A 27688-nucleotide genomic window follows, 5' to 3' on the forward strand; every position below is an offset into this window, starting at 1 on the left:
TTATAATATTGGAAGCATTTATGGGAAAAGAACATTTTTTAAACTTTTTCAAAGTTTTTAATCAATCATGCAGAAATATGTCAAATACTTTGGTGTGTAAGTCCTTTCTTCCTTAGTAATGGGATATATGTGATATTTTTTAGTGATGTGCAGACAGTGTTGTAGAACCTATGGGACCCAGGCAGTTCTATCACTGATTACACTTTTAGTTTTATGTGAAGTTATATTTGTAAAGGAAAAAACTTCCCATGAGGGAACTGAGTAGAGGTTGCCCTGGCCTCCTGGAGTAGTAAGAGGACTCCGATCTAGGTCATTGATTTGCATCTGAACTGGGTCACTGAGAACAAACAACTGTTTGGTGACCTAAATTGGATAAAATAACCTCAATAAAGCTGGGGGGGCGGAAACAACCCGAATAAATAACAGCATCTTTTCCCAGTTTTTAGAGTCAACTTACCAATTATAATTCAAAATTTAAATCAAGCCTAGGATTTATTATTAGAAGAGATACTGGGAATGGTCTGAAGTCACAGTGTTAGCAAACGTGATCTTCAATATTCTGTTTAATGATTTCAAAGACTAAAGCACTGAAGTTTCTATTCTGTTCTTTGCCTGTGTACATGTGAAACCCGCATGCCAATTACACATCAGCATCTGGTGAATATTTCCACCTTCTTTCCAAACAGGAGGCGTATGACAGAGTATTTTATAACAAGTGATATATTTAAAAATAAAAAGAGTTTCATGTAACTAGGAGCTCATTATCGATCCTGAGCAATGAAGAGTAAGACATAAACTTTGAGAAAAAGGTAGAAGCAGTGATAACTAAGGGAAAAAGTCTAGCCAAAAAAGAAGGGATGTGTCAAGCTAAGTCCATCATGGACATAAAGGCTACCCCTGTTGTAGCTCAAAGAACACGCCTAAAAAGAAAAAGGGCACAGGGCTAGAGCACCAATGGAAAGAGACCACCTGCCACAAACACAAATTCATAAAACGACTATATAACCGGCCCATGGAGCAGCTAGGACAAAGGACCATCTGATCCTCATGGCACTGTCTCACAGGACCCCTTCCTTCACCATCAGGAATAAGAAGCCACCTAAAGAACCTTCTCCTTCACCGATACAGCTAACAGCCCTGCTGAGAGAACCTGGTAGGGCACTGAGCTATCCTGCATTTGATTCCACATTTCACAAAGAGCTGAATGTCAGATATTTTAAACAGGCAGCAAAAGTTTGAGAGCAAATCTAATTTAAAGTGTAGTTCTGCTTTGAGAAATCAGTTTTTGAGGCATTTATAAACCACTGAAAGGCGCATTCTAAAATGGAATTGCCTGCACCATCTTATTAAAGCCCATGAGGATAAATACGAAGTCAGCAGTCATGGGCTTTTTAACTCTGCATTAATTGGCTGTGGATTCTTTGACCTTTAATTAATTAAAATAGACGAACGTTCTATTCGCAAGAGAAGGTTGAAATCATGCAAACTGGGAGAGCAATACAAACAAGCTGCTATTTATCCCATTAACAAATAAATATTATAAAACCTGATGTTAAAATCTGCAAGCACTATTTCTGACTGATTTTGATATTATTTATTTAAAACCTATAACTTTTCATAACTTTTTTCACTCAAAAGGAAAAAGAAATCAGGAAAGGAAGGAAATACTTCCCTTTAGGTAAATTAGTCAGACATAAGTAATTTTCAAATGTCTGTGACCTAGTCCCAGTATTAAAAGAAGCTTCTTTAGTGGAGAATAATTCCAGGCCAAAATTCTAGAGCTTTTATGAGGTACAAGAGTTTTACAAGAAGGTCTGATTAGATCAGCTAAGAAGAGATGAAATTAAAATAATATACATGAGTAGAATTATATTTTGCAAATTTAACAAAAAATGATTTTTTCTTATTTTGCTTTGGTTTGCTTTTATAATTTAACTGGTTAACAATTAAAACTATTCTGTTAAAACCGAAGTAAATTATTGAAAAATCTCCTAGGATTTTTCATTTAAGCATAGACTCCAGGGAAATCTTTTTATTTATAGGAACCATGTCAATGTATAGAGGAAAGTCTCAGGAATATGAGGGATAGGCAGTTATACGTTTATCCTCCTGTTCAAAGACAGATGCTTTAGTGCAACAATTTGAGAAATACCAGGTTTGGCAATCTCTAAAATATCTTCCACCTCTAACATTCTGTGATTCTACCCTGTGATTATCATAATTTATTGTGCATTCTTAGTTCCATCCCAAGCAGAGGACTCTTCTAGTCAGGTTCTGGTTGCCAAACATTTCTTTCATCCCCTGAGGGAATAGAGGACAATCTCCATGAAAGAACTCCTGGGGTCTTTCCCCTTTTCCAGTTGTAGTAATATGCTTCCCCCACCATGTCCACTGCACTACAGCCAAAACAGAACTAATATCAGTGCCCAACATATTAATTGTTCATTTTTTATATTTGTACTATAGCTGACTCCATTTTATATTCCTATCATTTTTTTTTCCTTTTTTTAAACCACTCATGTCCGATGTTTATCACTTTTAATGTTATACATACTTTTTAGAATTAGGATAAGGTATTAAAATTTTATTGTGATTATCATATTCAAGGCACTAAGCTTTACACAAACAACATCATCCAAAACTTATAACCCTGTGAGGTAGGCATTGTCACCCATTTTTTTCAGAATAAGAGAATTGAGGCTCAGGAAAGGCATTTGCCAGGATGAAAGTTACTCAGTGTCTTGGAGCTGGGATTCAAGCCCTGGAACCTTCCCTCCAGAAACCACATTATTATCTTTCTTAATAGCCTCCCAATTAGAATGTTGTCAGAAAGTCATAGTAAATTATTCTGGTAGCTTGACTTGGCTTCAAGTCTTTGTCAGATGTTAGGTCATTTCTATTTCTGGTCTCTTCAAATTGGCTGGCCTTTTCTCTCTTTCCATGTTTAGAGTCACCATCCTTTTTGCTTTTATTGCTATTCCAGAGAAGCTGGACTGGTCTAAAGAACTCATTTTTCTCAATTTTAGTTACTTTTTTAGTTCCAGAACTGTACTTCAGCTTCAGGCTCAATTACCTAAAATTTCAATTCAGAAGCATAGATTCATTTGTTTAGTCATTCAACAAATTTTACGAGTGCCAGGCCCTGGGCAATCTTCAGTGAATGAGGCAGGCAAAGTCCCTGCTCTCATATTTCTTGTGTTCAGTGGGAGTAGACAACAATAAACAAGTATACAGGGGGCACCTGGGTGGCTCAATCAGTTTAGCGTCTACCTTTGGCTCAGGTCATGATCCTGGAGTCCTGGGATCGAGCCCTGTATTGGGCTCCTTGCTCAGCGGGGAGTCTGCTTCTCCCCTTGCTTATGCTCTCTCTCTCTCACTCACTCTCAAATAAATAAATAAAATCTTTTAAAAATAAATGAACAAGTAAGCAGTATAACATATTAGGTACTGACAGATGCTGTGGAGAAAGTAATGTATGGCAAAGAAGATGGGAAAGTCTGGGCCTCAGGAGGTAGACGTGTGTTGTTGCCAAGTTTATAAGAATGGTCTGGGAAAGCCTCTCTGATAAGGTAATATTGGAGCAGAGACATAAAATAAATGCAATTTTTAAAAAAATATAATGATCTGGGAAAGAGAGGCATAGCAACAAGAGCAAAGGCCCAGAAGCAAGAACAATTCTGGAGTGTTTCCCTAACAATAAGAAGGTCTTTGGGCTGGGCCTGAGTGAGAAGAATGAGTTGATGCCTAAAATTGTTTGACTCATCTCTAAGTCATTCAGTAATGGCATTTGACTATAAACCATCTTCGAGAAAACTTATTTTAGACTATATTAATATTTTTAAACATTGTTTAGCACTTTAGAGAACAAAAAACTTTTCTCAGATATCTCATTTTCTTCTTGAAACATCTTGTCACTGAGTGATGGGTGTGATTTGATTATCCTAGCAACTAACAAAGGGCCTGACACATAGTAGGTACTCAATGAATGTATACTTAATTAATGAGTTAATTAACTCAATGGCACAACTTTTACTTTTCAACTTTATCATATTCATTTTTACTGAACATCAGTGATTGGATTATTGTGCAGTGAAGCTTCACAGCCTGCGGAGGTGCATTCAGCCATTTGCCTCCTCCCTAATATGTTTATATACTTAGTTTTTGTGTTGATTTACACTTTTTCCGCCTAATTCTTCCATTAATTTTTTCAGCATCTTTTCTTGTGGTCAGTTTCTGAAGGCTAACTTATCTAACCTGCTATATTTTTGGAAACCAGGTCACAAAGCCTGTAGACCTATATGTAAAATAAAGTGATTCCCAGGGCGCCTGGGTGGCTCAGTCATTAAGCGTCTGCCTTCGGCTCAAGTCATGATCCCAGGATCCTGCGATTGAGCCCCGCATCGGACTCCCTGCTCAGCCAGGAGCCTGCTTTTCCCTCTCCCACTCCCCCTGCTTGTGTTCCCTCTCTTGCTGTCTCTCTCTGTCAAATAAATAAATAAATAAATAATCTTAAAAAAAAAAGTGATTCCAAATGAGAGCATGAAACCCTTTCTTAAAGAATGTTCATAATTTTAAATGCTTGCTTCTGGGTAGCTTTTCTGATTTCATAGGCATTTTTCTTATTTCTGCATTTCCAGTTAGGTTCCAGCAGACTAAAGTTGCGAGGCAAAGTATACACCTGTGTCTTTACTAGAGCTTTCATAAAAAAAAAAAAAAGTCATAAAGCATTTCAGTCCATTCCAAAAAGGATCCATAATCTGATCTAAAACCACACTAAGAGGTTCTTCATTGACCCAAACTTGCCCTTATTACCTGAAGCACCCAGAGGTCTGTCTGAGCCCCATTTATCCCTCACTGAAGCAAGAGCTACTAATCAATGAATAGGTCAACCAAGAAATCAAAGAAATCAAAAAGTACATGGAAACAAATGAAAATGAAAACACAGCAGTCCAAAGCCTTTGAGGTACAACAAAAGTAGTCATAAGAGGGAAATATATAGCAATACAGACCTACCTCAAGAAGCAAGAAAAATCTCAAATAAACAACCAACCTAACCATACACCAAAAGGAGATAGAAAAAGAACAACAAACAAAGCCTAAAGCCAGCAGGAGGAAGGAAATAGTAAAGATTAGAGCAGAAATAAATTACATAGAAATTAAAAAAAAAAAAACACAACAGAACAGATCAATGAAACCAGGAGCTGGTTCTTTGAAAAAATTAATAAAAGAGATAAACCTCTACCCAGACTTATCAAGAAGAACAGAGAAAGGACCCAAATAAATAAAATCATAAATTAGAGAAGAGAAATTACAACGTATACCACAGATACAAATAACTACAGGCCAATATCCCTGATGAAAATAGATGCAAAGAACTGATACAACCCAATACCCAAAAAAACAATCCAATCAAAAATAGGCAGAAGATATGGACAAGACATTTCTCCAAAAAAGACATCCAGATGGCCAAGAGCACATGAAAAGATGCTCAACATCACTCATCATCAGGGAAATGCAAATCAAAACTACAATGATACTACCTCACACTTGTCAGAATGGCTAAAATCAAAAACAAAAGAAACAACAGGTGTTGGTGAGGATGTGGAGAAAGAGGAACCTTCTTGTACTATGAGTGGAAATGCAAGCTGGTGGAGCCACTTGGAAAACAGTATGGAGGGTCCTTAAAAAGTTAAAAGTTAAACTACCCTTCCATCCATCAATTGCACTACTGGGTATTTACCCCAAAATCACAAAAACACTAGTTCAAAGGGATGGATACATGGATGCTGCTATGTTTATAGCAACAATATTTACAATAGCCAAATTATGAAAGCAGCCCGTGTCCATCGACTGATGACTGGATAAAGATGTGGTATATGTGTGTGTGTGTATATATGTGTGTGTATGCACACACACACACGCACACACACTGGAATATTACTCAGCCATAAAAAAGAATGAAATCTTGCCATTTGTAATGACATGGATGGAGCTAGAGAGTATTATGCTAAGTGAAATAAGTTGGTCAGAGAAAGGCAAATACCATATGATTTCACTCATATGGGGAATTTAAGAAACAAACAGATGAACAAAGGGAAAGAAAAGAAAGAGAGGCAAACCAAGAAATAGACTTTTAACCTTAAAGAACAAACTGATGGTTAGTGGAGGGGAGGTTGGTGAGGGATGGATTAAATAGGTGATAGGGATTAAAGAGTGCACTTGTCATAATTAGCCCCAGGTGATGTGTGGAAGTGCTAAATCACTATATTGTACACCTGAAACTAATATAACACTATAAATTAACTATACTGGAATTAAAATTTAAAAACTTAATTTTAAAAAAAGAAAAACAGATATGCTACTTAAGGGGTTTCCAACATACCTCTGCAGCCATTAGGGGAAATCTAATTTACTCTGAAATAATAGTATGTGGGTTGAGATGCCCCAGTCCCCTTATATGGAATCCTACACCTCTGCTTCCTTCTCTGCTTTGCTGCTAAAAGCAAGTATTTTAAATTATTAAGGTATTAAAATTATGTTTATTACAATACATAAAACTTTTTTCTGTATAATTGAATGAGTGAGATATAACTTATAGTTTCCTAAATATACTATATTGTAAGAAACTGTGAACTACTTTTATGTTTTGGTTTTTTTTAAGATATTTTTTATTTATTTATTTGACAGAGAGGTAGAGAGCACAAGTAGGGAGAGCAGCAGGCAGAGGGAAAGGGAGAAGCAGGCTCTCTGCTGAGGAGGGAGCCCGATGCGGGGCTCAATCCCAGGACCCTGGGATCATGACCTGAGCCGAAGGCAGCTGCTTAACGGACTGAGCCACCCAGGTGCCCCATATGTTTCTTTTTTAAAAAAGTACATTAATATTTTGACTATTTAAGTATATCAACCATAAGCTAAACAGAGTATGCATAACAATTTCAAGTGAATACTTACAATAGGACTTACTTAATTGTTCCCTATTTTCCCACTCACGTATCATTATTTGCCAATTTCATGTCAACAAATGTTCTAGCAAAACCATCTCTCACCTGTATAATTTAGAGGTCATGTATAATGTATGCTCTGGACCAGTTTAAATATGTAATAGAAATAATTTAAGATTACTATATAACTATTTTCTCATTGCTTTCACACAGACCTTTGTCCTTACTCTGTTACCACAATACAAACAATAAAATATGTGAACACTGAGTTGGAGAATGAAGAATTCACTAAGGTCACTTAGAAAGGAATATAAAGCCCTGTAAAAGTTACTATGAGACAGCTGCTTACACCATCTTCCTCTTTTCCTTAAAATCCTCAGTGCCGATTAGACAACCCTGAAAAGCACTAAGTCCCAATTTGAAAATACCATTTGAAATTTTAGGCATATGATTTTACTCTAGATGGGTCACAGGGAAAAACAGAAGATAGAATTTTGTGATAGGATGATAAGGAGTTTCTAAGGTTCTGAGAAAGGGACAAATGATTCCATTCATAGAGCTAAAACTCTACTTCTATGTGCTAGGAAAGGTTTTGGGGCCATATATCCATTTTCTCATTTGGTCTTTATAAGCAGTATATTGTTATCATTATTTCGCAGAGGAGGAAACGGATTTGAAGAGGATCAATAACTTGGCCAGGCTTAGGCAGTAGTCAGATGGCAGAGTCAGACTCCTAAGTCACCCTGATTCCACATCTGCATTCATCATGCCATGTTAGTGAGGCCACTCAAGGCCTGAGCGTTCAGTATATGGTGGCCATGGCTTAAGGTAATGTCAACAATAAGCAAGATAATCTCTGAAACACCTCACTATAATTAGCAAATTCCCAGATGAACGTTTCCTATCCATTTTCCCAAATGTGATAGGGCTCATGTAAATCATGGAAAACACACTCCAAACTTTGGTATTTATATTTTAAGTACCAGGATGAACATAGTTTCCTCCTTTTGGTGTGTAGACTTTAAATTTAGACAACTAAAAACTGAGTGATTGTTTTACCATTAGGAATGTTATTGTCAGGTAGTACAGCTCTAGATCTACAGGTTTCTTGTCAAGAGAGTTTAAATACTGTTACAAAAAGTAGCCAAATCTGATGTATTCCACTGGCTGACCCAATTGCCTGCATTTCCTTCTTATTTCCCACCCCAGTGTCATTGGGTAGGCAGGTCAAATAGTAGAGTTGGCCCCGGCCATTGTTTTCCTCTAAAGCTGTCTTCCTTCAAATTATGCAAGATGCCTTCACTCTAATATTACGCCCAGTAAACTGTTTGCAGCAAGTTTTCGTGTCTTCCTGGTCTGGGAACAGGTCTTCTATACAGATCCTTCCTAGTTCTGCACCTGTGAGGAGGAGACCAATGTGCCAGCCCTATGACACCTCCAGCCCTTCCGCACCCTGCAGTCCAGCTCCACACCAGGTGGACAGAGGGACTGCTCTTTACTATGGACACCAGGGGGTAAACATTCCTGGTTGGGCTGGCTATTCACTGACCAACCTAGTCTTCCCGTCCCCCTCACACCTTTGGGTTTTGGAAACTAGGAGTGACAACCAATTAGTGAAAGTGATACGAAAAGCCACCTCTTACCCCCTTCTAGTGGATTTTGTCACCAACGGCTTGTTATGCCAGTGGTATCAGTGTTCAGCGTTAGTATTCTTGTGTTTCTGTGGACAACAGAACCAGTGAGCTTTGAAATCCAAAATCCTTGCTTGAATCATTTCCTCAGCACTTAACTAGCTTTGTGACTAGGGGGAAGTCACTTAAACTATGTAAATCATGTCTCCTGTGTCCGAAGTGGGAATAATGATCTTTTACATTAAATGCCTGTGATGCCAGAGTGTGCACATTTGTGTGGAGATAGACACAAGATCCTGCAATTAGCTGCCCAATTGTTTTCATTTACTTTAGGAGATACAGATACATTAGGTATATTTATAACTAGTATTCAGCTGATTAAGAAAATATTGACTCTAAAAATTCTGTGCTGAAACACTATTTTTGCCTATTGCTAGAAAACCACACCCAGCACTAAAATTTCTTCCCCAGCTTTCATTTGGCTCACCAACTCCTTTAGTTACCTTATAAAAGATAAAACAGGTCAAAATATCATCTGGGAAACACAGATAAGAAACACAAAATTAGTAAACGTTCCCTCAAAGAATGTCACACATGTAATGAATACTAATGTGAATCTCCATTTTTTTTGCAGTTATTTTTAAATTTTGTCTTTGATTTACTTTAATTGATATATTCACTCTGTTAATGAAAGTTGGAGAAAGTCCAAAGATATATAAAAGCTCCCATTTCGTTCAGTTCTCAGAGCTCAGTTTCTTTAAATTAGATCTTCTTGGCCTTCAACTGGATTTTTTAATGCCTGCAAGTGCTTTTAGCTTTATAGAATGAACCCTCAAAAAACTAAGTTAGTACGATAGCATATACATATTCAAGATTTGAAAAAATCATTTTGGAAATAGTCAAATTTTCATGTTAAACTCTATTCATAGTTTAATTTCTTATAATTTTAACTGGATGTTATATTCTATTTTAATACTTTCATAGCATTTTCAAATTCGCTGAAAAATTGTTTTGTTTGCCAAAGAATAAGCAGAATTATTCTTACCCTCCTATCTCCTGCAGAAATGGCTACCTCATTGTTACATAAATATGTATTGATACAGAGAGCAGTATTTATATTCTGCAAAAAATGTAAACAACCAAATGTACAAGAGTAAGATGAAATGGTTAAATAAATTATAGGGCACCAATTTGATGCAGTATTCTGCACTCATTAACAAATTTGGTTTTGGAAGGTTAATGTGACAGAAGAAAGCTTCCTAATATACTATTAAATGACAAAGGTGGGGCGCCTGGGTGGCTCAGTCGGTTAAGCAGCTGCCTTCAGCTCAGGTCATGATCTCGGGGTTCTGGGATCAAGCCCTGCATCAGGCTCCCTGCTCGGCGGGGAGTCTGCGTCTCCCTCTCCCTCTGTTGCTGCCCCTGCTTGTCTCTCTCTCTCTCTCTCTTTCTCAAATAAACAAATAAAATCTTTAAAAGATAGATAGATAGATAGATAGATAGATAGATAGATAGATAGATAGATAGATGATAGATAGATAGATAGATGATAGATGGATGACAAGGCAAAATTTGAAACTGTATTTTTAGCACTAATTGGTACAGTTCTAATTTTTGCTTTATGGCTCTAATTTCACTTACCTATACCTATATAGACCTACATATAATTGGGTAGTTATTGGTAAAAGTGGGAAGAATTCCATCATAATTATTAACTTATCCTGAGAGGTGGATTTATTAGTGATTTTGAGTTTTTAATTAGAAAAAGTAACATGTTATTTAAAAAATAATTACTGATACATGGAATTATAAATTACCTTGCTATATATATAAAAAGTTTTGGAATAGTTAAAAATAAAAGTACCATTTTTCAATAATCAGACCATTCCTGACAGTAGAAATCTATGTTCTTAGGGTTCTTGGCCTGGAGGAGACCACTAAATGGTACCTCTGCAGGTGGTTGTGATTCTTTACCTTCTCCATGATCAAGGTACTCTGCACATCATAGAGGGTTTGCTTACCCAAAATGCATGTGGTTTTCTGAATTTGGTATTAGAACATTGACTTGGCTTATTATGATTAAATTTTTAGATATTATCACACCACTTTTGGCATGTTGCACATAAAGAATAAAGCAAAATATCATTTATAACAGTTTTGTAATATTTTATTCATAGTAATAATAGACTATCTCAGTTTTAAATAGACTAATGTTAAATAAAATCATTCTAGCAATGGAGAGTTTCATGAAAAGGGTATCATCTAGGGATACTGCTGGGTGCTCTAGCTTCTAGCACAAAAGCATATTTTGAAAAGATGGAAGTAATGGATGAATATATAACATTGTTCTCATAGATAACCCCAAAATCTGGTTCATAAAAAATATATAAAAGATAAAAAATATTACTGTTTATCTTAAGTATATAAAATATCATCTAGAAATAAATTTCCCTCTTCACCATATATAGGCATAATGTTAGTATCTACCATCTGTTTCAGTATATCTTTTATGTGCTTCAGTGTTTGTTTCTAGAATGTCAAATAAATGTGTAAAATGCCAACTCAAACCTGCATAATCAGGTCTTGTTCAATAATTTGAATCAATGTACTCTAGTTGATTTAGAGGTTAGTTCACAGGTACATTATTTAGCTTCTAAGGCCTCAGAACAGGATAGGCTTGTTTGTTTGTTTGTTTGTTTCTTATCAAGTATTTTAAGTTTTAAAAGGCAGTCAAGAGTCACAAAGCAAAGTTCAAGTTCAAGTTTAGTTGGGGATTTTATTTTCACAGAGACAAAAAGAAAAACTTCCAACTTTAAAGCACTGAACACACAAGAAATTATTTTAAAATGGATTTCAAATCCATATTTTAACCATTGAATAAAGTGAGTAGAATGAATAAATGAAGTAAGTAAGATGGATAAAGAAGAAGGTAAGATCAAAAGGGAAGGAAGAGCCAGCTAGAATTTTCAACAGGGGAGAAGAAGTGAAAAAGAAGAAGGAGGGAGAAAGGCTAGAGGAGACTGAAGGTCAATAAAATGAAAAAAACAACTTTAAGTAAATGAGACAGATGATATAATTGTAATATATAATATATACGTGTATATATATATACATACATATATATATAGGGGAGCCTGGGTGGCTCAGTCAGTTAAGCGTCTGACTCTTGATTTTGGCTCAGGTCATGGTCTCAGGGTCATGCGATCAGCCCAGCTTCTGGCTCTGCACTCAGTGGGGAGTCTGCTTGAGATTCTCTCCCTCTGCTCCTCCCCTCCAATGTGCACGAGCGTACTCGCACTCTCTCTCTCTCCCCCTCTCCCCCAGCTCACGCTCTCTCTCTCTCTCTCAAGTAAATAAATCTTTTAAAATATATATACATATGTATATTATAATTGCTGATAATTATATCAACACCTAATATTTTAAGCCACTTTTTAAAAAATGCTTATTAAGCCCTCCTGCATATATTACCTCTTTTATAACCCTCATCACAACTCTAGGAGTTAGATAATTGTCTCCACTCTAACAAATGAAGGGAAAAGTTCAGAGAATATGAATTGTCTAACATCACTGACAATAACAACCATGTTAGTAGTAGTGATAGTGGCCGAAGCAATAATAGAGCAGCAACTAATAAATGCTGAGCAGCTATTATGTGCCAGTCACGGTGCTAAGAGCATAAAAGTATGTCACCCTCACAACAGTGCTCTGAGATAATTATTATTATCCTACTTTACATGTGATGCATCTGAGGTTTGAAAATTTTAATAACATGCCCAATACTGAATAGGGGCAGATCTAGAATTCCAGCTGAGGCCGTCTGACTCCCAAGTCTTAAATACCTTCGCTGTAAGTCCCAGAGCTGGCACTTCAATCCATACCTTCCTATTCCATACCCTATGTTCCTTACATAAGGACAGAAAGAGAAAGGCTCACACCTTATATCCAGGCGGCACCACTCCCCACCCCTTCACACAACAGGATTCTGGGTCCCACTATTTGTCACTGCTGAGCTGACCAAATTCTCCTTCCCCTGCCCAACCCATGCCAAGGCCCTGTGATGACAGAATCTAATGACAACTGCCATCCAATGACATTGCCATCATTAACCCTTTTGATACTTAGGTATGGAAATCCACAAACAGACCTGTCTTCCATCTTTGAGTGCCGTCAGAACCCACATATTTCCCAGTTCAGTTGTGCAATCAAAGGAAGTTGTTCAAGTAAACAGAGTAGTGATAGAAAAAAATTTAGATACCTAATTTTCAAAAACTTGTCATTGGTCAGATGAATTTAAATTTGAGGTTCAGAAGTCCTCTTCCTGTTTTTACACAATAAGGAGAATCACTTATATGCACAGATAAGGCATACAATCATGGGGTAATCTCTGAATAAAAGGTATGTCTATTTATATCCCAAAAAAAGATTGAAATCTTGAACATTATGGGGCAAGGCTTCTGGGTGTCAGCTTTGCTACTAAAAAAAAGATTTTATTGTGGGCCCATCTATACTATGGAAAGAGGGGGAAAGAGTACCTCATATGGAATCAAGGAATCTATATCCTTAATCTACGATTCACCACTAATTTTATCTGTGAAAATGAGCAAGTCATCTCTCCTCAGTTTCCCTGTATGTAAACGAAGTGTTAACTAAGATCCTTTACAAATCTAACATTTAGTGTTACTTTCTGCCTAGTTGAAGTGGGTACTCAACTACCATAGTCTGTGTAGGGAGGATGGCAGGGAGAGAAGGAATAGAAGACTAGGAATTTAAATGAGAAAGAAAAGAAGAAGGAATAAAAGAAGTCCATTAAAAATTCATAGCATGGTAAATACTTTATAAGATGTAACATTTAAAACCCTGTTTTAAAAGAGTTTTACTGTCAGAAGTAGGGGTTTTTGTTTGTTTGTTTTTTAATGAAAGGCCAAATTAGAGATGTACTTTATCATGATATCCTCTTTAGAAGAACAGTCACTATCTTGTGGAAATCTAAGACTCAAAGATTGAAGTCTTGGATTTTGAAGACCAAAGACTTATCTGAGAAATAATAATGATTCTTTCAACATACGTTGCTGCATAGTTTCACTTAAAGAGTGTCCTTCTTTTGACAGTTGGTGATCTATGTCCCTGAGAAGTGAAAGGAGATATATTTTATGTACTAGATAATAATTCCTTTAATATATGCAGAATAAACTTTTCATGTAACTTCCTTTTTCTAGCTGACACTTTTTGCTGATTTATTGCAAGCTAAAGGATAAATATATGTATATGTTTACGTAATCTTGAAAGCATCTCTCTAGTTGTGAAGTGATAAAGACACTACTTTCCATCATTTAATTCTCTCATGTAATAAAGGACTAGTTTTACCCCTTGAATGCAAAAGGAAGATATCTTTTAAAACTTCTCAATGCCATTCTCTAACCTGATAATGTGGTTTTTTTTAACTGTGTATTTCAGGCCCTGCTTGACACTCAGAACCTTTTGCGTGCACAAATCACAAATTTTACGTTCAACCTGGGGTTTTCAGGAAAATTTTACCATACAGGTAAGAAAAAGGAGGTTAATTATTCTCATAAGGCCTCTCTGACTACTCTACTTAAAAATTGTGACCCCTTTTCATAACTTCCCACATTCCATGTCTCTCTCCACTTTTATTTTCTTCATATTACTCAATTCCACTTAATTATCATTTTTTAACCTTTACAAAATGTTGATGGTTTGAAAGTTTACTCACCATGTTATAATAGCCTAATGGCTTTCCTTTTCTACTGAACTATAATTTACATAGATAAAAGTACATAAGTAATAAGTGTAGTGCTCAGTGAATTTTCACAAGCCAGCATGCAGATCAAGAGAAAGAAGGGTACCAAATCCCCCCCGCAACCCACCTTGTGCTTCCTCATAGTCACTAGCCTCCCTCAAAAAAATCGACTATCCTGACTTCTAATATCACAACTAGTTTGCATGGCTTTGAGATGTGTATAAAAGGAATCACACAGTATGGACTCTTCCATAGCCACATGTTTTGTTAAATATTATTCTGTTTTTACAGATATTATAGTTACATATAGTTGTATATATAGTTATATATATTATATATAGTTGTAATTCTTTCATTGTCATTACTTTATAGCATTCCATTGTTTGAATATACCAAAATTTCTTTATTCCATTCCTTTCCAATGTAGATGGTTGGGTTTTTTCCTAGTCTTTAGCTTTTTTTGAATAATCATGTTAAGAACATTTTTGTACCTGTCCTTCAGAGGACATAACTATTCTTTTCTGTTGACTGTCAACTAGAAGTAGAATTTTTAGTTATATAGCACACTTATGGCCAACTTTAGTAGGAAAATGCCAGTTTTTCAAAAATGGTTTTATCAATTTACATTCCCAACATTATATGAGTTTTCCTGTTATTCCACATTCTCACTAACATTTGATATTATTTGTCTTTTTAATTTTAGCCTTTCTGGTGAGCATGTAGAGATATGTTATGGTTTTAATGTACATTTCTCTTATGAGCAGTGAAATTGAGCTTATTTCATGTATTTATTAGCTATTTGGATATCTTCTTTGTGAACTATCTGAGACTTTTTTTTCCTATAGGGTTGTATGCTTTTACTTATTGATTTGTAGAAACTCTTTATATATTCTTTTTTTTCTTTATATATTCTTAATGAGCCTTTTGTCATGTTGCAAATACTTTCTCCTATTGTGTGGGTTGTCTTTTCATACTCCTAATGGTGTTTTTTGATGACCAAAAATACTTCATGTAGTCCAGTTCAACTTTTTGTTCCTTTAGTGGTCACCTTTTTGTGTCTTTTTAAAGACATCTTTGAATACTATAAGATCATAAAAAATATGTTCCTACATTCTTAAAACTTATAAATCTGAAATCCATCTGGAATTGATGTTTGTGTATGTGTTAGATACAGGTAAAGGTATCTTCTTTTTTCCATAAAGATATCTAATTGGCACCAAGTACTGAAATGACCTTCCTTTTCCCACCACACCTTAGTATCATCATTGACATATATAACCATATGTCAACTCTGAATATCTGCCAGTGTAAGTTCTCCAATTTTGCTCATCTTCTTCAAGATTGCCTTGGAAATTCTTGGCCCTTTGCATTTTCATATAAATTTCAGCTTACCAGTATCCACAAAGAAACATGCTAGTATTTCGATTAAGATTGCCTTAAATCTATTAATTTGAGGGAGAGATGCCATCCTAAATATTGAGTCGTCCAATCCTTGAGCACATTTAGGTCATCTTTAATTACACTTGATAAAACTTTACTGGTTTCAGATTTATTCTTTGGTGGAGTTTTTTGATAGTGTCTTATTTTTATTTCATTTTCCATTTCTTTGTTGGTGGTATGTAAAAACACAATTGATTTTGTGTACTGATCTTGTATCTAGCAATCTTGCTATGTTCACTTATTATTTCTATAGTTTATACACTATTTTTGGATTTCCTACCAACACATCATGTAATTTTTGGATATTAAAAATTGTCCCTGGGCACCTGGGTGGCTCAGTTAGTTAAGCGACTGCCTTCGGCTCAGGTCATGATCCTGGAGTCCCGGGATCGAGTCCCATGTCGGGCTCCTTGCTCAGCAGGGGGTCTGCCTCTCCCTCTGCCCTCTTCCTTCTCGTGCTCTCTGTCTCTCATTCTCTCTCTCTCAAATAAATAAACAAAATCTTTAAAAAAAAAAAAAATTGTCCTTCCTCCTTTCTGAGCCTTACGATTTTTTTTCCTTCCCTATTACACTAGCTTAGATCTCCAGTACAAAATTAAAGTGGTCATAGTGACACTCGTGCCTTATTCTGGACCTCAGTGGAAATCTTTCAGTAGATTTTTTTCCTATTCTCAAGGGGAATTCTTTCAATAGACTATTTTGTAGACACTTTTTTTTTTAAGATTTTATTTATTCATTTGAGAGTGAGAGCACACATGGGCGGGGGGGCGGGGCAGAGTGAGAGGAGAGCAGACTCCCCATCTAAGCCATCCAGGTGCCCCAGACCCTCTTTATTAGCTTAAGGAAGCTTCCTTCTATTCCTAAATGGCTAAGAGTTTTGTCATGAATGGGTGTTGAATGCACTTTGTCTTTAAATTATTTATCTGTTGGCTCTCTTCCCTTACTAAATAAAACAAACACTCCATGAAGGCTTCACTATTGCACCACCAGCAACTAGGACAGTGGCTATTGAAAATGAATTAATGAACAAATGACTGAGTGAATATAAAATCACTTTTATTTTAACTATTAGTATTTTATGAAACAAGGTCAGAGAATAAAATTTGACCATGTTGCATTGTGAAAGAAAATCACTCTAAATATGAAGAATAATTAGAGGGGTGCCCGGCTGGCTCAGTCATTAGGCAGCTGCCTTCAGCTCAGGTCATGATCCCAGGGTCCTGGGATCAAGCCCCGCATCGGGCTCCCTGCTCCACAGGAAGCCTGCTTCTCCCTCTCCCTCTCCCCCTGCTTGTGTTCCCTCTCTCGCTGTGTCTCTCTCTGTCAAATAAGTAAATAAAATCTTTAAAAAAAAAAAGAATAATTAGAAACTTTCTTTCCCAGACATAATAGAAATAGGAAAAAACATTTCTGGCAACTTATTTTTTGCCCAATGCTAAATGCTAAAGAATGACTCTAGCCAATTGCTCTCCTTCCTTTTTGTTTCTGAAAGATTTGTCCTCTTTCCTTACTTGGGCACTTCCCACAGCTAACAATAAGAATGTGCAATACCTAAGCCAAGGAAAGTAGAACACAGAACAAAGCCAAGGCTTGAAGGGCTCTTATCTGCGCATGATATGAAAGCTTCTATAAAAACTTAGCTAGGGTTATCTAAAACTAATACAATCATTTTTTAGTGGGAACAGATGTAAAATTTAATACTCTGAATCTTTCAGAATGAGAAATTGTAAAGTTTAATTGAATTGCATTGTCTTCCTTTCTAAATGAGTAATTCCTTTTCCTATTAAAAATTCCATTTTATTCAATCTTGAAGGGAAGGAGAAAAATAGCACTATCATAATAGTAAGACTTTCTTTCCAGAGAGGGTTCCATCTTGTTTGATATATTTTAGTTTTTGAAGGGTTTGTGCATTTTGAAACATAAAGAGATGAAGGAAATAAAATCATAGTTCCCTTTCAGTGAACAACGCCTTATCGTAGATACTTAGCTAAGCACTTTTCATGCACCTTTTCAATGAAGCCTAGGAGTTAAAGAATATGTTACCTTGTTTTCTAGATAAGAATGTAGAAACTGGGGTGCCTGGGTGGCTCAGTCATTAAGCGTCTGCCTTTGGCTCAGGTCATGATCCCAGGGTCCTGGGGTCAAGCCCCACATCGGGCTCCCTGCTTATTGAGCCTGCTTCTCCCTCTGCCTGCCGCTCCCCCTGCTTGTACTCTCTCTCTACCTCTCTGTCAAATAAATAAATAAAATCTTAAGAAAAAAAAAAAAAGAATGTAGAAACTTAGAGGAGCCCAAGGTCATATAGCTAGTTAAGTGTCAAAAATAGTCTTAACTTTAGGTCAGGCAGAACCCAAGTTTTATGCGTTAGATTTTTATTGCTTAATTGGCAATCCTTGATAAAGGAAGCTGAATGGCAAAGGGTTCCTTCCCCTCTTCTATAGGTTCTTTAGGTTTGTATATTTCCCCAAATCATGGAGAACCAACAATATTGGTAAATTCTAACTAAATCACAGAATTAATTAACAGTGTGAAGAGCAATGTTATATTGAATTAGTAAATGATGATCTTATTTCTACATTCCAAATTTGGTCAGTTAATGAGTTAAGGGCCCTGAATTTGGGGTTGTTTAATCTGGGTTAGAATTTATAGGTTGGAGAATAAAATTTGACCATGTTGTATTGTGAAAGAAAAGCACTGTAAATACTAAGAATAATTAAAAGCTTTCTTTGCCAAACATAATAGAAATATAAGAAAATACTCCTGGCAACTCAACTTTTTGTCCAATGCTGAATGTTAAACAATGACTCTAGCCAGTTGCTGTCTTTCCTTGTTGTTTCTGAAAGATTCCTCCTCTTTCCTTACTTGAGCACCTCCCACAACTCAAAATAAAAATTCCCAGTAAGAAATGCGGTTCTGTCCCAACCTTGTCAGTGGCATGGGACAAATTATTTCACCTTTCCAAATATCAGTTTCCTTATTTGAAGAATAGAGTTAGCAGTGGTCCTTATCTCATAGGGTTTTAGTGAGAATTAAATGAGATGATGCTTATAAAACAGTTAACACAATGCTTGACAAAAGGTAGAGTCTCAATCAATGATGATTTTAAATATTATGGTAGGAAAAACAAGATAAAATACTGAAGAGACATAAGTTATTTAAGTAGATACATAATAAAATAATTTGCAATAACTTTATAAGATCTCAGTGTAGTTTTGTAACAACTTAAAATTGAGGAATTTGACTTCTAGTTCTCCCTTCCTTCAGTTCTAACAAAGGTGGACAAAGTCAGGAGATAAAAGGGTGGCAAGTACCCAGGGCATCCAACCACAGCTATGTTTCAATTGCTTTTTATCATAATGTTTAAAGTAATAAGCAATAGACACTTGTTCTCAATATAGTTAATTCTGATGGAAAACATCCCCAAAGTAGGATCAAATGAAATCAGATCAGAAAGAGTTATAAAGAAAAAGGAAAAGGCATACATTTATGCCTACTATGAATCTATATAAATCTATCAGAGGGCGAATATCATTTGTCTAATTCCTGTGTGATTCAAATATATGAATATTTTAATAGCAGATTTTACCATGATATTCAGGAAAGGAAAACAAATGCCTGCACTATCCTTCCAAAGCTACCTTTCCACTGTCCTGATAAAGAAACTTTGGGTGAAGTCCAACTAGAAAAATGAACAAAAGAGAAATGAGAAGAAAGATGCAGGGAAAGATAGAAGTTATAGGGGGCAGAGGATAGAGATTTAAAGCAGTAGAGGGGTGACTTTTCACAATCTAGGAAATGTCATCTCTACCCACATTCAGTTTATACAGAGGAGTGGAAGTCGGGAATGCACTGATTACTGGGAAACCCCAAGAGACTTATGCCTCTTTTCAAAGTAAAGTAAAACTGCAATAAGTAACTGATGGTAATCTTAACTAATATGGTATCCTGAGGATATACAAAATGTTAAGAAAGAGGAGAGTCTCTTGGGTGTAAGTAGAGAAGTTTAATTGTGGGGAAACTAGATTACATCATCCTTATGTCAAAAAAACCATATATGGAAGCATCACCAGTCAATGTAACAAATGCTTCTTCACCATGGCCACCATATTTATCACCTAAAAGGTAGCAGGGCCCAAGACCCTGCAATGATTGGGGTCACCAGAGATTCTAAATCCTGAATCCATATATTCCTCTTCCTTTGTATTCCTCTCTAGAAGTTTTCCTTGAACTGTAAAATAATCACTCAGAAGCCCCAAGAATGCTTTTGCTGGTGACTCACTAGTCAGGCTAGTCAGTTAATATGGTGTGGTCAGTTCTTGAACACAGTGTCCCATCTGCCACATAACACCCAGGTGAGACCTTCCACCACACCGTCATGCAGTATTATCATGGAAAAAAATAAAACTCAAGGAGACCCACAAAAGACACAAGGAGAACAGGAGTAGAAAACATCAAAAGAAAGGAAAAAGGCATTTTAGATTACCCAATATGTGCCAGGATTATAGTGCCACTTCCTTCCCCAAAAGAATAAAATAGGTATTGCTATCTGTCTTTTACCTACATAAATACAGACATTAAAGGGGTTATGTGACTTGCCCACAATCACACAATTCAAATGTGTTGGGAGCTACAAATAAACTAAAAACTTCTAACTCTAAAGGCTCTGCTTGTTCCACAATATTATGGTAACATGAACGTGTGATGAAGAGAAAAATATTAGGGAACTAAAACAGATTCAATTTAAAGGTGCCCTTTATATATAAAGAAAAAAGTTTCTTCATATCAGCAGAGTATTTAACCATATAAAAGTGAAATTAAAATCTGTCCTTTTGAAGAATTATGTGATTCCACTCATTCTACCTTACTAATCCTTGTTCTCCCTGTGCTGCCTCATGCCATGCTTTTATCTTTGGTAAGTCACTTTCACTGCCCAGTAAACCACAGGGATCTGATTCTTTCCTGCCAGTGGGCTCTGCCTTCCTTCTCTCAGGAAAATGAAGAGAAGAGCAGTAGTGACAGGCACTGGGCTTAGTTGGCTGGGCGAGGGGAGCAGTCTACCCTCCATCTGTAGCCTGTAGGGCACTATTGAAACCAGTCATATCAGAAAAATGAAATTTTTTCAAGATTTTATTTATTTATTTTTCAGAGAGAGAGAGCACAAGCAGGGGGAGCGGCAGGCAGAGGGAGAAGCAGGCTCCCCACCAAGCAAGGAGCCCAATGCGGGACTAGGTCCCAGGACCCTGGGATCATGACCCGAGCCGAAGGCAGATGTTTAACTGACTGAGTCCCCAGAAAAATGAAATTTTTGAAATATGAGAGAATATTTTCTCCACACAGAGGGAACATCATTTGAAGAACCTACTATTCTATATTCTAGGAGCTTGTTAGATTCAGTGTTGTGGCTGAAATTTAAGTGTGGTTGCCTAACTTTGTGATGATTAATATCATCTTCTGATATGCCAGGATAGTAGTGAGGCACCCTCTACTGCTCTCATTTCATGCTTTCGTAAAGAAACCGAGAGAGTCCTATCCCCCCTCAAGTTAAGAAAATTGAGGAATTTCCCACACTCAACTAAACTGCAGGTCAGGAAAAATGGAGGAAATAAAACATGTCCAAATAGGAAAAATAAGAAGAATGACAACAGGGCTGACTCTCAAGGAAATAGGAGTTTCTTGACGGGAAATTTGCTTCCAGGAACATGAGAGAAAGAACAAGCATGAGAAACATGAGTACCACCAAGGAGCTGCTTGTCTTGTTTTACTATGACTTTACCACTTTCCAGCCTCTTTCATCCTTTCTCCTTTCTTCCCTTCAATTTTCTCTAATTTTCCAAATAACAATTCTTACATTTCCTTTTTTCCTCCTTGTTTATGCCTTAGTTTTCACTAAATACTGAGTAGCTTCTTCTCAGAGCCAATGATGAACCCAAATAAATTATGGAATTATTTTATTGTGACTGTGGTGTCATAACCCATGTCAGAATGACCTGCTGCTGGAGATCTGCCACTCATTTCTTTATTCACATTCCCTTGATTCCATTTCCTACTTATCTCCCCATTCTCTCTAAACTACAGATTATACAAAGACACTGAAAGAGTTCTAATGTCCTTGGGAATGATTGTGTATTTCCATTTTGCAGTAATTTTATACCCATGTCTCATGTTGAAAAACTTTTAAAAGAGTTTTGTCACAGTCTCTGGTTCTTCCCTGAGTAATAGGTTTTTCTTTACTACATTTCATGTTCAAAGCCTTCTATGATCAAAGAAAGTATAAGTGGTGTCTTCTAAATACATATATGCGAGTACATAAATGGATGGATGGATGGATGGATGGATGGATGGATGGATGGGCAGATAATCACTGTAACTGGAATTAACAATCTTTTTCCCCTGAAGGAACTGAAGAGGAAGATGAAGGGGATGACCATCTTCTGGGGTCTGTGGATGAGTTTTGGTGGTTTCCTCATATGTGGAGCCATATGCAACCCCACCTCTTCCATAATGAGTCATCTTTGGTGGAGCAGATGATTCTCAACAAAAAATTTGCCTTAGTAAGTAACTCACTTTGAATATTACATTGAGCTAGTGTACAATGGCATTAGAACAACTTGGTATTGCAGCCTTTCATGATGTGACTTTTGAATTTGTATTGCATGCTCAATACTATGCCTAGTGCTTTGAGGGTCTAATTTAAGAAAAAAATTCACAGGGATGGAGTTAGGATAGTGGAGAAGTAGGAGACCCTAAGCTTGCCTGGTCCCTCGAATACAGCTAGGTCGTTATCAAATCATTCTGAACACCTGCAAAATCAATCAGAGATCTGAGAAAAGAAATGCTGCAATTCTACGAGTAGAAAGGCGACCACTCTATGGAAGGTAGGAGGTGCAGAGACTCGAATCTGGGGTGATATATCTGAGGATACGGTGGAGGGGAGGGAGCCTGCTTAAGGAGGCTACCACAAGGTATTGTAAGCAGCGGAACACAAAATTGAAACTTTTAGAAGTCTGCTACAGTGAGGGATGTCCTGGGCTTAAAGGTGCTCAGGTGGTAAAGTGGGGTGGAATCCCTGTGACAGGATCCCTGGGGTCACAAGAAGAACGGGGGTGCCTGGGTGCAGCAGAGTTCCCAGGCAGAGGAGTGGGGAAGCAGCTGAGAACAGTGAGTCTAGGTGCCAGCTCTCTGCTCAGTGTTGCCATAAACTGCAAACCGCTGCACAGTCGTGTGACCGCTTTCCTGACAGTGGTCCAGCAAAAGGCAGAAGCATGGCAAGACCCTCTCTCTCCCCGGGGAGGAACAGTGCAGATTCGCACTGCAGGAATCCTTAAAATTTGGAGTTTTGAAATTCAGTCATGTGCCTGAGATAAAAACGCTCGGTCACAGGCTGGGTGAACAGAGAGTTCAGAAACCAGGGAGACCAGAGTGATTGACTACTTTTCTTTGAGGGCTCACTGAAGAGCGGGGGAGTGCGAATTTTCAGCTCCCAGGCTGGAGAGCAGGGGACAGCCATATTCATCCCACCCATCAGTGCTGAAAGCCTTCAGGGAACAAAACAGCACCAGAGTGGAATCCGGAGCTGCTTACAGCCCAGCCTCCTTAGCAAGAGAGGCACATGTGCAAGAGGGCAAGTGCACCTGAGAATCTGTGCAAAAGGCCCTTCTCCCAGAAGACCAGCAGGAACAACTGGCTAACACCAAGTTTACTGATCATAGAGGCCTGCAAAGCTTCAGCTCTTGGGGAAAACAGTATATAGCATTCGTTGTTGTTGTTTTTTATTATTATTCTTTAGTCTTTCAGTATTATTTTTTCAGTTATTCTCTTATTTTTTTCAATTAATTTTTTATTCTTTTATATTTTTTATTTTTATATATGTTATATATATTATTTTTGTTTCCTTTCATTGTATTTTATTTTATTTTTGTATATATATAAGTTTTCTTTCTTTCTTATTTTGGGATCTCGTTTCTTTTAACAAGCAGACCAAAACACACCCAGTCTAGTTCTTTGCTTTGTTTTGTTTCTTGTTTTTTTCTTGTTTTGTTTTTGTTTTTTTCTGGTTTGTTTGTTTTTTATCTGTTGTTGTTATTGTTGTTTTTTCTCTTTCTTTCTTATATTCTTTTCTGGACAAAATGATGAGCTAGGGAAATTCACCACCAAAAGAAAGAACAGGAGGTAGTACTAACTGCCAGGGATTCAATCAATATGGATATAAGTAAGATGTCTGAACTAGAGTTTAAAATAATGATTATAAAGATACTACCTGGGCTTGAGAAAAGCATAGAAGACACTAGAGAATCCCTTACTGTAGAAATAAAAGAACTAAAATGTAGTCAGGCCGAAATTAAACATGCTGTTACCGAGATGCAGTCCCAAAGGGAGGATATAAAAACAAGGATGAATGAGGCAGAAGAGCGAGTCAATGATATAGAAGATAAAATGATGGAAAATAGGGAAGCTGAAAAGAAGAAAGAAAACTACTGGATCACAAAGGGAGACTTAGAGAATTCACTGATCCCATAAAGTGAAATAATATCTGGGTAATAGGGGTCCCAGAAGATAAGGTGCAGGAGAGAGAGGCAGAAGGTTATAGCAGCGTCCACAATAGCCAAAATATGGAAAGAGCTCAGATGTCCATCGACAGATGAATGAATAAAGAAGACATATATATAATGGAATATTACTCAGCCATCAAAAAGAATGAAATCTTGCCATTTCCAATGACATGGATGGAGCTACAGTGTATTATGCTAAGCGAAATAAGTCAGAGAAAGACAAATACCATATGATTTCACTCATATGTAGAATTTAAGAAACAAAACAGATGAACAGAGGGGAAAGGAAGGGAAAATAAAATAATATGGAAATAGAAAGGGAGGCAAACCATAAGAGATGCTGAACTCTAGCAGACAAACAGGGTTGCTGGTGGGGAGGTGGGTGGGGGAAGGGGTGATTGGGTGATGGGCATTAAGGAGGGTACTCGATCTCATGAGCACTGGCTGGTGTATCCAATTGATGAATCACTAAACTCTATCCCTGAAAGTAATATTATAGTATATGTTAACTAAATTGAATTTAAAAAAGAAAAACTTCACAAGACACTCACAAGACTTACCTATATGACAGTTTAGTCAGAGCTCATAAGACATGGCTCCCTCTTCTGGAAGGAGCTTCTTGCTATACCAGGAAGGCAAAATATGCACATAAAACAATCCTCCAACAAAATGAGATATTCCATGACCTGGTGCTAAACTGTACAGATATAAAACCCCACAGTTCAGAGAAATAAGTGTCACAGGAAGTGTCCAGGAAAATGTACTTATGGAAATAGGATTTTCGGAACACCTAAAATAAGGATAAGATTTACATGTCAGTAAGAACTGGAGTGCAATGAGGATGAGGGAAAAGACCAGGTAGGAGACCATAATGTGGGGACAAGGTAATGAAGACTCGAGCCAGGAAGGTAATGGAAATGAGAAGAAAACCATTTAAACACATTGCAAACACATATGTTATAGTGATGAAACATTCATGTGACTGATACACTGTTTTATACTGAAGGGTTTCTGATTCCTGACAGGGAAATTTACAGTAAAAGTCCTAGTAAGTACAGTATTCAAGAAAATGTGCTTGTAATCAGCAGGATGGTATATGGTGATTCACAAGCCAATACAGCATTTGTTTTTTGTTTGTTTGTTTTTTTAAGATTTTATTTATTTATTTGACAGAGAGAGATAGCAAGAGCAGGAACACAAGTAGGGGGAGTGGGAGAGGGACAAGGAGGCTTCCCGCTGAGCAGGAAGCCCAATGCGGGGCTCGATCCCAGGACCCTGGATCATGACCCAAGCTGAAGGCAGATGCTTAACGACAGAGCCACCCAGGTGCACCAGTATTTATGTTTCTATGAATAATACTAATGGGTACACAAACACATGGGAAGACTCCAGAGAGGCAGTTGTCTATTTACCCAGCATTCTCCCACCCTGGGCAGGGAGTGCCTTGGGGAAGGAACTATATTCTGTTCATCACATTATGGCAGTTCCTATATCATGAAGGTAACTCAATAAGTATTTGTAGCATAAATGATCAAGGCAACAGAAATTACCACTCAAAAAGGATTTGAAATGTAATATATTTTATTTATTATAGCCTTTTTTCTTATTTGAAAACCATAAGGCTGATATTACAATGTTCATAAGTTATATTGTGAATAATTCTAAAACCATCAAATCATGTTTCTAAGCAAATCCTACTAATTGTAGACTTAGCCCAGTGTGCAAAATGAATTAAAATACACAACACTGGTTAATTTAAGTATGATTTTGAAAAACTCTAAAATATAATTGCTCCCCTGACAAACAGAAAATGTTTTACCAGAGATTTAAGGTCCTGACCCCATAACTAGAAATGATTGATTTGAAATATAACAGTTCAACTTTGAGGTTTCCCCACATATATGCCTTTCCCAACATTATAGTCCTTAAACATTATAGTTCCCTGTATTATATGTTCTTACACATTATAGTTCTATTTATCACATACCTATCCTTAACATATTTCACCCTAAAATGGCATAAGAGATTGTGGTTGTCAATCTGTGGTAACAAGAGTAAGGGTTATGTCTCCCTAGGCCGGCCACCTGGCCATATAACTTAGCTTTTTGGTTACTCAGCATTTCAGAGTACTGGACTCACTTATGGAGTCATACTCTATATAAACTGACAGAGCCAAGATGTTTGGGTAGTCAATCCCCATGGTACCTTACTTAAATGTGTACAAGGTTAGAATTTATAAAATACATTTTTTTCTTGAGGATATGGAAGACCAAACACTTTACGGATAGCATTAGGAGCCCATACTTGTCTTTGAATTTCAGTGACTGCCCAAAACAGATACGCAGTTTCAAGTGCACCACGGCCATCCATTGACATTTTGTCAAGAAGATGAGAATAGTCCTCCATACCAATATTGTGAAAATGTTCTGATAGAATTTTCAAACTCTTGTGAGATGAAGAGCCTCCTTTTTCCATCACGGGATATAAACAAAATGGTAAACAGCATGTAAGAGTGTGTAAACATTGTCTCAATTTTTAATGGAGAGCACTAAAAACTCTCTCAACACAGCAAACATTAATTTTGTCATTTTCAGAAGTCTAAGACTTGCTGATATAAGCAACATTAATCAGCAAGAAAGGATGTAAAGAAGAAAATTACTTTGTATTTTCTTCTTTTATCTGTGGAGAAAGAAAGGAATTTGTGAAAGAAGAAAATACATAAATAGAGTGAAAGAAAGTACTAATAAAAAATTAAAAACTGGGAAGTAAGCAGGGAGGTTTTTGTTGTTTGTTGTTGTTTTTGGTTGCTTTCAAAAGAAAACAGCTTATCAAGGCAGATTTGATGAATGACGTGACATTCATTGCTATCTATATTCCTGTGCCACTAAAAAAGTATCTAGATAATAGGTGTTCTATTATTACTTGAATGAATGAATCAATGAATATTATGTTTGTACTTAAAACAAGTGTAAATACTTAAAGTATACCTAGTAAGAACAGACATGCACAGGAATTACACACATTTTTTAAGAATGCTCAACTAAAAAGCATCATGAATTGAAAGAATAATTCAAACACATGGGAGGACTCCAGACAGGCAGTTGTCTATTTACCCACACTGAAATTTGGTCATTCTCACTCCTCACTCAAGTGCCAGGCAAAGGACATTTTCTTTGAAATATCATTCCTAACTACAGGTTGACAACCCAAATTATGGTCCTCAAGGCATAGAGAACAGTTGCAGAGGGTATTCAGAAATAGGCCAAATGTGTTCTTTAATGTTAATCAAATATAGGACCCATGGATTTCTTTTTGTCAGGAAAGGACAGACAAGAAAAAAGACTAAATCCAGGACCAGTCCCTCCC

The 27688-nt window shown here is 36.8% G+C and overlaps 1 protein-coding gene across 2 annotated transcripts in view; it reads left to right on the forward strand.

Annotated features, from left to right (window-relative positions):
- Window positions 1-27688, forward strand: part of NDST3 (N-deacetylase and N-sulfotransferase 3) — a 176892-nt gene that overhangs the window by 40522 nt on the left and 108682 nt on the right. For both annotated transcript variants that reach the window (XM_035030334.1, XM_035030335.1), the window contains 2 exons: window positions 14030-14117; window positions 22170-22324. In XM_035030334.1, the coding sequence (XP_034886225.1) occupies window positions 14030-14117; window positions 22170-22324 (243 nt within the window). The remainder of the gene's footprint in view (window positions 1-14029; window positions 14118-22169; window positions 22325-27688) is intronic.

This window comes from Mirounga leonina, unplaced genomic scaffold (assembly GCF_011800145.1).
Source record: "Mirounga leonina isolate KUSES-001 unplaced genomic scaffold, KU_Mleo_1.0 Mir_357, whole genome shotgun sequence".
NCBI classification, from domain to species: Eukaryota; Metazoa; Chordata; class Mammalia; order Carnivora; family Phocidae; genus Mirounga; species Mirounga leonina.